Here is a 14,825-nt window from a genome sequence, read left to right as displayed (position 1 = left end):
GATCACGAGACAAGGAATATTATACGTCGAAAAATTCATTCATTTTATTTTCGGAGTGAAATTCCAACACTGAAAAATATTTCTCAAGAGCTCGAAAACGATGACTCCTTACCCAAGATATCTCAGAGTCTTAACCAGGACCATGCGTGAAATGAACTTTCGATATGTAAAACTCATCAGAAAAAGTATGCTATTAGAAAAAAATAAAATTATTGTGCGGAGAAGAAAATATTTAGAAGAAACACGCAAAATTCGCAGCACTGGACGCAAAATATGTTATTTGGATGAAACCTGGATTAACCAAGGTTGGAAAAGGTCATACAGTTGAAAAAGTTTGGCAAGATTTAAATGTCAAAAGTAAACGCGAAGCATTTATAGAAGGCTGATAAACAGGATTAAACGCTCCATCAGGAAAGGGACGGCGTTTAATCGTCACCCATATAGGAAGTGATACAGGGTTTCTTGATGATGGTTTTCTTCAATTTGAGTCGAAAAAAACAGGTGATTATTAAAGAAATTGAAAGGGAGGATTCAACAATGGCTTACAGAAAAGGGGATTGCATACGAAGAATCAATGCTCAAAATTTAGCTCCTTGACATTGCACGGTTAAGGAAAATTGAATATCTTAAATATGCTGTAGATGAAACTGCAAAAGATTATGGTGTCAAAGTTCTGCGTCTACCTCCTTATCATTGCGAACTTAATCCCATTGAACTTATCTGGGAGCAAGTGAAAGGAGAAGTAGCACGCAATAACAAAACGTTCAAATTAAACGAAATTAAGAAACTTTTGATTCAAGCAATCCTCCATGTAACTCCAGAGAAATGGGCTAAATGTATAGGCCACATAATTAAAGAAGAACATCGTATGTGGGAACTTGACACTTATATAAAAGTTTTACTAGAGCCAATTATAATTACACCAGGTGGTGAAGATAATGACAGCGATAGCAGCACTGCATCTTCAGGTTTAGACAGCGAATAATATTTTCTAATAGTTTAATAAGAACATCAGCATAAAAAAACCAAAAACAAAAAAAAACGAGAAGAACATAGTAAGTGTGTATAGTGTTTGTGTTTAAACACATCAAACATTATTTTTATTTTGTTTTTATAGAATTTTATTTTGTTTTATAGGATTTTATTTTGTTTTGTTTTATACTGTTTAAGTGTTTTGTTCATTTTATTTAATAAGACAATATGGCTCTTGGCGAACACCCATTTAAAAAAAGTATCGCGCCACAAGACATACCTCTGGGGTGGTGTGGAAACTGTCTTAAAATTTGTTTTAAAAAAATTTCATTGTGTAACTCTTCCTAAGGACGGGTCACGTCAAAAGACGTTTTAGCGTAACTTCCGCGACAGCCGGTTGGTATCAGTAAACTTTCTGCAAAATTACTTCTTTTTATAGCTTTTTGTTTGTGGCATTCTGTATTTTTAGGGAGAAGGTTGGACATAAGCCACAATATATCTACTTACATGTTTAATACATTGACGTTTCGATCTCTATTCCGTTTTTAAAGATAAAAAAAAATAAACAATATAAGATTATAAAAATATATAATAATAAACAAATAAAATAAATATAACTACCATTTATATCTTTGAAAGCGGTCTTTGGATAGAGAGATCGAAACGTCAGTAAAAACTTGTAAATAAATATATTGTGGCCTATTTCGATCATTAATATTTGAAAAATAAAATATAATTAACGTTAAAATAAAAGTAAGTGTACGTCACTGGATTTCCAAACAGCTTTCCGCATTTCTGGGCCTTTAAACGATGACTCACTCTCTCAAATAGTGAAATTATACCATAATCCTTTATAGCTACCCACCACCAATTATGTACAGTCAACCTAGTTACTTATATGCTAAAAAAGATTCCCTGGGTATACACAATTGATCCTTAATCTGAATTAACAAATAATAAAATATAAGAAAATTTTAATGATTCGACCTAAAAAGGTAATTTACTTGCCTACTAGAGATGTAACTCTGAACTTCGGCTTTCAATTTAATGTCCTAACAAAAAAAAGTAATAAGGACACTATCCTGATGGGATAGATGTTCAAGGTTTAAATATATAATAATAAAATATCAATAAAGAACTTTCTGATTAAACGGGTACACATAAAATCGTCCAACAGAGTTGAAAGGGAGGATTTAAACCTCAACCTGTAGTTGACAATTAGTCCTTAAATGTTATTTAGAAGTATATTAGAAAAAATGACTGGTCTTTATTATTATGTCAAATAGTACGAATTAAAGTTAAAAAAAAATATAAAAAATTATTAAAATTGATAAACAAAACTCAATACAAATGGCAGAGTTCCACACTCTAAATAAGGGCGGTCTTTCCGGCTGGTTCCCTGAAGTTGTCCGGGAAGTCATATATGAGATCTGTACCTCTGATGAAACAGCTAAGGGTGACGGTACAGGTGCAAACCCAATCGGGAACAACTCAATTCCTTTTCTATTACAAACCCCAACAAAAATAAAAATGAAGAATTCTTGATTCTGGACTTAACTTCTTAAGTAGGCTAAAAAGAACATTTGTGTTAAAATTCCTTCTTAGTCTTAATAAGAAGTAGGGAAAAACACAAGGTTTATTAACATTGAAAGATACTATAAAAAGTTACTGGGAAGCTTCTATGAAAGCAAAAAGCTTTAATGATTTTGTAAATAGTGTGACTTTCGCATAGTTTGACAATATTTTAAGTAAAATGGATTGTTTAAATCAATAATTTTAACGAAAAGCATGCTATGGATCTATTTTATAATATAAAAGAACGGTATAAGACAGAAGATTTTTATAGATAGTCTTAATAGATATATAATTATGTTTGTTTAAGGCCGGAAAGTAAAATAGAAATTTGACATATGATTGTATCTTATAAATTTCGATTTATACGTAGAATATTTCTTAATGAAATGAGGTGAAAAATTACAGATAGATATATCGACTATCAAAGTAAACATGACAATATAGGAATCAAAATGCATTTATACTTTTTATTGATAATTGAATCCACTTACCGGCTAGGAGTGGCTATAAATCAAATGGTATACACTAAAAACAAACTAAAACTTTTTCATCTTCTTCCCCAAAAAAAAAATACTTTTCTTTAAACAAATTTAGCACAGCTCCTGCCGCCTACTTTTTTTAGTTAACCGAACTTCCTTTGCTCAAAGTTAAAACCAGAATGCGCGCTAATTGTTAATTGTTAGTCGGATAAGCATGCCTGCCTACAACGGCCGTTTTAGGAGTCGCTGTTTAATACCAACTTAAGAAATATTAATGGGATATGGATTTAAAAATTTTATTTAATAGTGAATAAAGAAATAATAAAGTGACGGACTCGTTACAACTTTGCTAAAGTAAGCAATGACATATTCTTGTCCATCTTGGACACAGCTCCCACTGCAATGTTGCTGGCATCGGTATTCAAAACAAATATTTCTGTCTGTCTTTGGTTGCTTAAAATCGGTGTACTGAACAGAGCCATTATTTGTGGTTGTTATAAAGTTTTTTGACATTCTTCACTCCATGTATATTCTTTGCCTTCTGCTATCAACTTTGTTAATGGCTTGGAGATGTTGCGAAATCCTTTGACTAAACGTCGGTAATATGTACATAGACCAAGGAAACTTCTAATATTTCATGTTTATCTCTTAGTACCTACCTACTAATTTTTAATTGGTGCAAGTTTTTCAGAATCAGCTGTTACACCATTACTCACTACAATATTTCCCAAGTACTTCTCGTCTAAACATGTGACATTTCTTTGGACTTAACTTCAAAGGATTTATAACAACCCTGACATTGTCATCCTTCCGGCCGTCAAAGGTAATGCCACCATTATTCCCAACTCTTTTAATAATTCCACAAAATGTTCGACTATAATATATAAAACTGAATCCCAATACACAATGGATCAAATTTCTAAATTTTTGCAGTTTTGTTGAGACCAAACATGAATTAATTATAAGTGTCTTCCTAGCTTTTTCAAGATGGCTCCTCAGAGAAAGGGTCGTGTTTACGACTTGGTAGTTTAGTGCTGTAAAAAGTGCCTAAAAGTTGCACAAAGTGGTCTGTTATGTGCAAAATGTGGAACGTTATCACATAGTAACTGCCTGAAGCAATTAAAATGTATTAAATATACCGACGATAAAACAGTTATATGCTATGAAGAAAGTAGTAGGTTAGGTGATACATCCAATGAAATCTTGGATAAAGAGGCTGACGATGAGGATTCGAGGATAACTGAAATCAGGTGCTTAAAGAAAATTATTATTCAGAATGATATTATAATATCAAATCAACAAATAACGATAAATTTACTGAAAGAACAACTAGATTTATTTAAATATATGCAATTAAACGAACAGTCGCCATCTACTCAAAAAAATTTAAATTTAATAAACCATTCTAACAGAAACCTCAATTTTGAACGACCGATGTTGATGTTATAACATGGGCTGTTATAAATAAACTTAATGGAAAACAAAAAAATCACAAAAATATCTGTCTAAAAATAGATGATACTGGGATTACAGATTCAGATATAATATCTAACAAATTTAATTAATTTATAGATGCACCAGTAGGTATAATTAGTAACATAATTAAACCAGATTTAAATTTTCAGTATTCCAACGATTTTGTTCAAAATAGTTTGTTCCAATCTTATGTAACATATCTTAGACATAATAAAATATAAAATTAAAAACAAAGCATCGTGTGGTTTTGATGAAAAATCAGGTATAGTAATTAAGAAAATTGCGTCTCAGATTTTGACACCACTTGCTCACATTATAAATGCTTCTTGTAATACTGATGTTTTTCCCAGTATCCTGAAAACTTCTATCATTTCACCGGTATTACAACAAGGTGATCCTGAATTAATGTCAAATTTTCGACCATTGTCTCTTCCATCTGTGATATCTAAGATTATTGAATAATATGCAATGCTAAAACAACATTTATTATTTTTAGATATCAACCAAATTATCACAAAGCATCAACATGGATTTCGAAATAAATTTTCTACTTCCACAGCCATTAACAGTTTCTATGAGGAAGTCTTAATCTCTATTGAAAACAGTGAAAATCCAACTGCCATTTTTTGTGACCCCAGTGTGCTTTTGATTGTGTGCAACACGATGTACTCCTCGATAGATTGTACAGATATGGTGTTAGGGGAGTTGTCCATAGTTGGTTTGGTTCCTATCTGAAAGACCGGCACCATATAGTTAAAGTGAAAAATAACTTCAGATTTCAATGTCTGATCCGATTGTTAATAACAATGGAGTACCACAAAGCTCCATATTGGGCCCGATATTATTTATTTTGTATATTAATGAACTACCATATGTAATGTCTGATGCATTTGTATCAGTTTATGCGGATGACTCAACAATGCTATATCGCGATAAAGACATAAATTTTTTACAAGACAAACTCACTGAAGACCTTCTCTGATTGGTCCAGTAATCAGTCGCTTTTGTTCAATATTCACAAAACTAAAGTTTTATCATTTACATCCCGTTAAAATTCTACTAGACCTGATTTAATTATTTCCATCAATGGTGTGGGTATTTTAAGTTGTAGTGATCTGAAGTTTTTAGGAGTGACTTTCGACTCTCATTTATCTTTTAAGACTTATTGCTGGAATGTATGTAAAAAACTCAATACTAAATGTTATCAATTGGGAAATTTGGGTAGAATACTTAGTCTGCAACTCCTTCGTCTTTTTTATTTTGCTGAGGTACAATCGACAATGAGTTACGGTATAACTGTCTGGGGTGGCTCTTCTAGTATAAAGGACGTTTTCAAGGCCCAAAAGCGTATTGTCAGATGTATTGCAGGTATTCCGTATGGTTGGTCTTGTAAAAACCTATTTAGAGATTTAAATATATTAACAGTGTATGGAATTTACATTTTGGAATTATTGATACTAATTTATAAAAATAAAAGAACTTTTTTATGTCACAGTGATATTCACTCACACAACACAAGAAATAAGAGACAGTTTGTAGTACCCTATCGACATTTAGAAATAAGTAGGAAGTCATCTACTGTCTGTGGTTTACTGCTGTATAATCAACTTCCTCAAAAATTTAAAAACATTAATTCAACTACAGCTTTTAAAAACCAAGTCAAAGAGTACCTAGTGACTATGTGTCCTTATACATTAGGTCAATATTACGAGAGTGTATCTGTGAATGCCCAAGCTGCAAAATATATTGTATATATATATTGTATATATATATATATATATATATATATATATATATATATATATATATATATATATGTATTGTATATGTATGTATGTATATATATATGTTTTGCATACAATACATATATATATACATATATATATATATATATATATATATATATATATATATATATATATATATATATATATATATATATATATATATATATATGTATTGTATGCAAAATATATAATATATAAATGTATTGTATTTAAGAAGACTCAATAAAAACTGGATGAGAGCGGCGCAAGATAGACGGGGTTGGAAACATGAGGAAGAGGCCTATGTTCAGCAGTGGACTCTTGAGGCTGGATGATGATGAAATGTATTGTATCAATTTTTTTTGTAATATTTATAATTTTAGTTTTGACTTGCTGTAAACCTTGCTGTAACTTACAGTCAAATAAACTATCTATCTATCTAGCTATACTGAATAATTACTTAAATCATATTTGGTGAGCGCGTAATTTTGGCGAGAAAAATATTGATGTTGCCGAAATTAACTTCCGTTGTTACCAGGTGATCGGATATCTTTTAAATCCTGATCTGATAAACCGTAAATTATCCAACAGAATTGTTTAGTTTATAAATTTTAGACTATGTCCGTTTGCAGCTTGGATTTAGACTATCAAATTTATTTATATTAGCAAAAAACAAAATTAACGAAAAATATTGTGCACCAATTAGCGGTTAATTTTATTTTTTAAGTATGGATTTCATGAATATTTACTCTGTTCATATATATATATATATATATATATATATATATATATATATATATATATATATATATATATAATAATGTGGAACTCTTCACGTTTTTGTACTCGCTTTGGTGGTACATATGCAAGAATTGGAACAATATGTAGTATATTAACAGACTCCCTGCGTAAGGATAGTACGGAAAATCGTAAAAAGTGCTAAAAACAAAGAGCTTTTAAGTAAGGTTTTCCTTACACAGTTTTATTCTTTTTTACGTGCCTTATTTCTAGATTACAGTAAATTCTAATGGGACTAAAAAGGTATTCATTGGACGTCTAGCAAACATATGATGAGGGAAATCTTTTAATGGCTGCTTGGAGAGTAGTCACGGAGCAATGGTGGAGGCAGAAATCACAGGAAGATACGGCTAGTTTGGGCTGTAGTGTCATTAGATTTACCTTATCTATTTCAAAAACCTCTATACTATTTTGTAGAAATGTAGTATGATCATACTATATTACTTTAAACACATTCATTATATGTAAAATTTTTCACTTTTCCTTATTTCTTGCTAAGGTCCTATGTTGTTATGATCTTCCCTTATTTTTCTTCTTTTAATATCTCCATTTTTTTCTGTTATGTCCAGGCTCTATATAGTTGTATTTTTATGTTGTTATTTTAATAAGTTGACTCTCATAATTCTTAAAGTAGGCTTATTTGTAGCTTGTAGCTAATTCAAATATTTGCTGTTTTATTTTTTACTTTTCTTTTATATTCGTCATCGTGAATTAAATGTTTTGAACACATTTTGTTACAACATCCATAATATTTCATTAATTATTAGTGTATTAGAGTATATTAAAAAGGAAGCAATACTCCACATTTAAGCAAATTATATATATGGTTTTTAATTAACTGGACTAACTTTTCTTAAAATTTACAGTTTTATATTTTATGTAAGTATAAGAATATATTATCATTATTTATCTGTACACTATATTTAATACTATTAAAACCGCCTTAAAATTAAATAATGTATCAAACTTCAATAAGCCCCTCTTTCGAGTCTGTTAAGGAACAGAAATAAATCTCTTTACCATTTCCAATATCAACAACTTATTTGTAAACATAAATGCACTTTGAATTTCAAAAACACTTGTATTTTATTTGTCAATTGGAACGTCTTCAACATGCCAATATCATCCAACACAAATTTGATTAGGAATGATTTTAGATCGAATAATTATAAAATAAGGATCAGTCTGAAAATATGAAAGTTATGTCCAGTCCCTGTAATGACCTCTTCTGGGCCCATGTACATTCATCCAAAACGAATAATTTGCATACCTGTAAAATCTTCGGCATTGCTCTATTTTTGGCGATGTTGTAATTTGGTGTTTTATTAATTTGTATGTTTAATAGTAATATCAAGGCAAAATTTGCAAATTCGTCCGCCCTCCAAGAAAGTCTGATCCTTGCTAATGACAATAAAATTAGTTTTTTATGTTCATAAAATATGTTTTTTCTGTCCATCCCCAGCATCAAGGAAGTAAATTCCACCAGATCCAATTTTCACAGCTTTTATCAAAGTATTACACTTAATCCTTTATTGTGGATTAAATTGTAGAAAATATGTAATATTCGTCAAATTTAAGATTGGATTTATTATATTTTTTTTATTATATTTTATTTTATTCTATTTTATTTTATTTCTCTCTTTGATTCCATTTTATTTCAGTTTATTCTAATTAGTTTTATTTTATTTTAATTTAATTTGTTATTCTATTTTATTGTGTTCTATTCTATGTTACTGTATTTTATTTCATTTTATTCTATTTTATTCTTCTGCTTTATTTTACTTTAATCCATTGTATTCTAATTTATTTTATTTTACTTTAATGTTATTTATTTTCATCTAAATTTGCTTAATATTATTTACTTTTATTTAATTTTATTTAATTTTATTAATTTTATTAATTTTATTAATTTTATTAATTTTATTAATTTTATTAATTTTATTAATTTTATTTATTTTATTTATTTTATTTATTTTATTTATTTTATTTATTTTATTTATTTTATTTATTTTATTTATTTTATTTATTTTATTTATTTTATTTATTTTATTTATTTTATTTATTTTATTTATTTTATTTATTTTATTTATTTTATTTATTTTATTTATTTTATTTATTTTATTTATTTCATTTATTTTATTTATTTTATTTATTTTATTGTATTCTATTCTATGTTACTGTATTTTATTTCATTTTATTCTATTTTATTCTTCTGCTTTATTTTACTTTAATCCATTGTATTCTTATTTATTTTATTTTACTTTAATGTTATTTATTTTCATCTAAATTTACTTAATATTATTTACTTTTATTAAATTTTATTTTATTTAATTTTATTTAATTTTATTAATTTTATTTATTTTATTTATTTTATTTATTTTATTTATTTTATTTATTTCATTTATTTTATTTATTTTATTTATTTTATTTATATTATTTATATTATTTATTTTATTTATTTTATTTATTTTATTTATTTTGTTTATTTTATTTATTTTATTTATTTTATTTATTTTATTTATTTTATTTATTTTATTTATTTTATTTATTTTATTTATTTTATTTATTTTATTTATTTTATTTTTTATTTATTTTATTTTTTATTTATTTTATTTATTTTATTTATTTTATTTATTTTATTTAGTTTATTTATTTTATTTATTTTATTTATTTTATTTATTTTTTTTATTTTATTTATTTTATTTATTTTATTTATTTATTTTTTAATTTTATTTAATTTTATTTATTTTTAATTTTATTTAATTTTACTTAATTTAATTTTATTTTATTTAATTTAATTTTATTTTACTTAATTTAATTTTATTTTACATAATTTTGTTAAATTTTATTTAGTTTTAACATAACCGTCAACGACATGCACTCCGCAAATTGTTAGGAAAGTAGAAAAGCGTTTCGAACAGACGTTTATCTTTTTTAGGACGCTGGAGGTCATCAGTTTTACCATTTGGTCAACTAAGAAAACTGTTCATTTTAAAACTTATTTTTTTTATAATTCAAATAAAGTACTGGACCGAATTTAAAAATTTAAAGACTAATATAATTATAAGGAATTGCAAGGGCTTATTGCTATTAAAAAATGTTGACCTTGGCTTATGGACGAAAGTAAAAAACTAAATTACCATTAAATCAAAAATTTACCTGACGCTGAGAGAAGAAACAAACTAGTAATAGAATTTTGTACAATGATTAAATAAAAACAATTCATATTAAATAATTTAATATTCTTAAAACATATATTTAATATTCTTACTCTTATTTGACTGGCGGAGACGCTGGAACACGGGGATACCACAGTCCTTAAGCAGCGATCATGCACTACGAAGTTGCAAACTGAAAAAAAAAACATCTATATCAGCCAAGTTGATCCCAGTATATAGAAATAAAATATTTTATTTTGTCAACATTTTTCAAGTCGTAATAAATATGATTCGAGCAACATTATATGTATATACAGGGCGGTCCTTAATTATACAAAAATAAACAGTAGAGAATTTGAGTATGAGAAATTATAATTTAATGTATACTTTGATGTAACTGATCTACTACACTTCAAGTTTACGCTTCACTCTTTTACTTTTTAAGTTAGCGCTATTTGTATCAAAAAATATTAAAGATACATTATTTCAACAAAACAAAGATATAACTTTTATTAACTTCACAACTGAACAGTTTACGAGATAATTGCATTTTTCAAATCAGCTTCATAACTCTTATTTAACGCAATTACTCGAGACAACAATGAAAAAATAGACAAAAACATCAATATTTCTGAATTTTGGTAGGAAATATCTTTAACTAAAATTAATATATTCCTATTAATTAAAAGAAAAATATAGTATACGTATACGTATAATAGTATATAATATAATATTTTTCTACATACCTCCGTAGGATAGTCAGTTAATACAGTGTTACAGGATTTGACATCCGTTTTAATAGTATATTACATAACGAGAGTTGTAAGAAGCTTATTACATGCGAGCAATAAAGTTGCGCGCGAGACGCGTAGCGGCGAGCGCAGTAATTTTACAAGCATGTAATAAGCTTACAACTCAAGTTGTGTACTATACTTTTTCTACGATTATTTTCATTTATAAAAATTAAAAGTATAACAAGTAACTTTTATTTATTTAACAAAATTCGGGAACAATTTAAATTAAACATTTATTTATAATAATTAATTGTAAAAATTTGGCAGTTATTTATAACTTTACCCTTATCCGAGTTTGGCGGTTGTTCAATAATACGTGGTGAATGGTGAGATGACGTAAACTGTACGGTGTATTCTTTTTGAACGTTGGTATTTTCAGTGTATGTAAAGGTCTGTAAATTACTTTCAATTGAATTTATAATTCTATTGGCTATTGACGTCTTATTATTTATTGACTCATCGACATATCCTTCAGCCGTTGTTGAAGATTTCCATCCGCCATGTCGTTTAAGAGCCATTAAATCACCACCGGCATCTACCAAAATAGTGGCAGAAGTTCGTCTTAAACAGTAACCTGTGTACATTTTGGGATCTGGTAACTTTAAATATTCGGCTATTTGTTTAGGAACACCGCCTATTTTGTTTAATCCTATCACCTGTTTCGTACATTTACCTGATTGATAATTAAGAAAAAATTGATTTATTTGCGGATCGCTAATCTGTAGTCGAATTTCTATATATTGTTTGCAGATTTTATAGAAATTTCGGGAAATAACGAAAGATCTACATATTTTGGTTTTGGTATCAGGAATTTTAACCAATAACATGGTACTTAAATTATCAATGTCACAAATTTTAAAAAATTTTAACTCTTGTTTCCTACAAGCTCCACATATTCCAATAATTGCAATAACCTTAAAATAAAAGTATTATAAGTAGGCACATTTATGTTATACTTTTAAATAACATACCTTTATTAACAAGTACTATACATCAGGAGCTCCATTAAAAAAAAGTTTTATTTTTTATCTCCATTAAAAAATTAAATCAGGATGCAAAATTTTAGATTTTTTGTTTTTAAAACCTTCTGATTGCCTTTTTCCTGGACCAATCCAGTGTTCAGGAAAGTTGGTATTTAAGTATGTTTTCACTGTCCTTGTATAATGTGGGGTACACATTTGTGGGGTACACAAATTTCAATTTAATTTAAATAGATACCTATTAAATTTAAATATTTAGGCTGGTTAAGGTTGTTGTTAATTTTTTTGTTGAAATAACGTATCTTTAATATTTTTTTATCCAAATAGCGCTAACTTAAAAAGTAAAAAAGTGAAGCGCAAATTTATAACACATGTGGCATATGTGGCACCCTCTATCAGCTACATCAAAATGTGCAGGAAGTTATAATTCCTCATATTTAAACTATATAAAACCAAAATGGTAATTATTAATCAAAAAACATCGAAATTCACCAGCAAAGCGCAAAATTCATGAAAGTGATCATTTTTGAAGGAGGAAAGCCGACTGCGTGAATTTATCACCACCCTCCGTCCTGGTCCTGATTCTATGTTTGTTCACTTCCTTAGGCCGAGATGAGATAATATATACCATAACTTACACAAACTTGAGTTAATTCTAAATGCCCTTCTTCAAGTACTATCTTCTATCGAATGTTGGAAATCATCATGGCTATGAGGACCCTGTTGACTGGTGCTCTAAATAGTTCTGCACTACTGCATTCAAACCATTACCTCAATTTCTTATGATATGCTTCATCTTCCCACATTTCGCTTTTTTCGAATTTTGCCTTGCATATTAAGTTACACTTAATTATTGTTGCCCTTTCATCACACGTCCTAAATCACAAGTAAATTTTCTTCTTTTGTCCCGCTTCATTTCCTATTCCTCTAGCTACTTCTATATTTGATACTCTGTGAGTCCATGATATTCGTAGGATTCTACTGTAACACCATAATTTAAAGGCGGCCAACTTATTCAGATGCACTTCTTTTAACGTACATGCTTCCAAGTAGTAAAAAAGAATAGCAAACACATTACACCGAAGCATCCTTAAACGTAGTCCTAACCTTATATCCCGACAACAAAGAAACTTTTTAAGTTTAACGAATGATGCACGTGCTATTTCAATAGGTGTCTTAGTTCTTTGGTTTGTTCTACATTTAATATTATCCATGTTCCTAAGTATTTGTAGGTATCCTTACTCTCAATTTCAGTATTTTTAACAATCAATTGGATGTTTGCATCTGCTAATTTAGTCATAATCATGCGTTTAGTTTTTTTCAAATTCATCCTTAGTCCGTATTTACGACAGCATTCTTTAAGACGTTGCATTGCGTTCTGTAAATCATTATTGTTATCCGTCATTATTACTGTATCGGCTGCAAATTGCAAGTTATTCAAAACCTCTTAATTAATATATATATATATATATATATATATATATATATATATATATATATATATATATATATATATATATACCTTCTATTGTTGAATGTAAGAGCAGTTCTTTAAATACTGCTTCACTGTAGACATTAACAGTAAAGGGGGCAGCATCTGTATTTTAATATCTCGGGGTTCTGGTTATTGTCTCTTATTTTGAAAGTTTGATTTCAATATGGATTAAATATAATTTTTGCTTTTTTTATATACTTTTTATGGTGAACCTTATCAGATCCCTTTTCAAAAGTCTACAAAACATAAGTACATTTTCTGAATCTCTCTAAGTATCTCTTCTGAAGCCAAATTATGTGTTAGTAAATTCATATTTCTGCTGTGTATTATTATCAAAAATATTTTAAGTGTGTTACTCATTAAAACTGTTATCTGAGCAGGTTGTTGTCCATTATATTCATCAATTAATTTTAATAATTTGATGGGCACATCATTTGGTACAGTAGCTTTGCCTTCTTTTGTGTAGTTTGATACATAGGTACATAATATAGATGACTTTTTCTCGTAATATTGGTGATCTGGTATCCTCTGTGGTTTATAATGACAGTTTTTCTCTTTCACCATTAAACAGTTTTTGGATGTAATTGGTCCAGTGATACAATCTCTATTTCATATCAGTACTAATACCTCCTTTATAATTTTTAAGGATATTCGTGATTGTGCTTTTTCTAAAACCTATTATTTATTTGATTTTTTATGTAAATTACAGATATCATACTCATTAGTCAGATTTTTTATTTATCTGTCGGAGAGTCACCTCACTTTTTGCTCTCTAAATATCCCGGTATATCCAAAAATATGTTAACATAATGTTTAGTTATGTAGGCTCAGTCCTGTAAAATTTATCCAATCAGACTTTTATTTCGTAATGCTACCTAATTTCACTTCCAATTTTCGCCATATGTTTTCAACAGGATTAAGATCAGGTAAAGCTCCTACCTAATGGTTGTGTTCTTGCATTCAATCTTTAGTAAAGACGGAAACATGCTATCTTGTATTATCTAGTTAAAAACTTTTTTTCTATTCACGTAAAGCATAAGCCGATTTAAGAAAAAATAATTTTGAATGTCACAATACTTTGGTGTCTTTTTGACGGCAACGTTTTTTCCTAATAAGATTTTTAGGTGATTAGTCCTGTTTGGTAGATATAAATATATTACTATTATTTACTAATTATCTTCTCGAAAACGTCGACTTAGAATGTCGCAAAAAAGAAATAACTAATCGTCTTCCAGATTTGAACCGTGCTATTTCTACTGGAAAAACCATGTGTGTCTTTCACAATGTTACGCTATCCTTGTAAGTAGCTTTTTCAGGTGCAAGTAAAACTAT

The 14,825-nt window shown here is 28.2% G+C and overlaps 1 protein-coding gene across 5 annotated transcripts in view; it reads right to left on the bottom strand.

Moving 5' to 3' along the window:
- The window catches only part of LOC140434712 (diacylglycerol kinase theta), a 495,511-nt gene that overhangs the window by 303,943 nt on the left and 176,743 nt on the right, over positions 1 to 14,825 (bottom strand). For all 5 annotated transcript variants that reach the window (XM_072523170.1, XM_072523171.1, XM_072523173.1 and 2 more), the window contains exon 2: positions 10,338 to 10,417. In XM_072523170.1, coding sequence (XP_072379271.1) covers positions 10,338 to 10,417 — 80 coding nt within the window. The remainder of the gene's footprint in view (positions 1 to 10,337; positions 10,418 to 14,825) is intronic.

The sequence above is a fragment of the Diabrotica undecimpunctata genome, chromosome 2 (genome assembly GCF_040954645.1).
Source record: "Diabrotica undecimpunctata isolate CICGRU chromosome 2, icDiaUnde3, whole genome shotgun sequence".
NCBI classification, from domain to species: Eukaryota; Metazoa; Arthropoda; class Insecta; order Coleoptera; family Chrysomelidae; genus Diabrotica; species Diabrotica undecimpunctata.
This window is presented reverse-complemented; position numbering and strand designations above follow the sequence as displayed.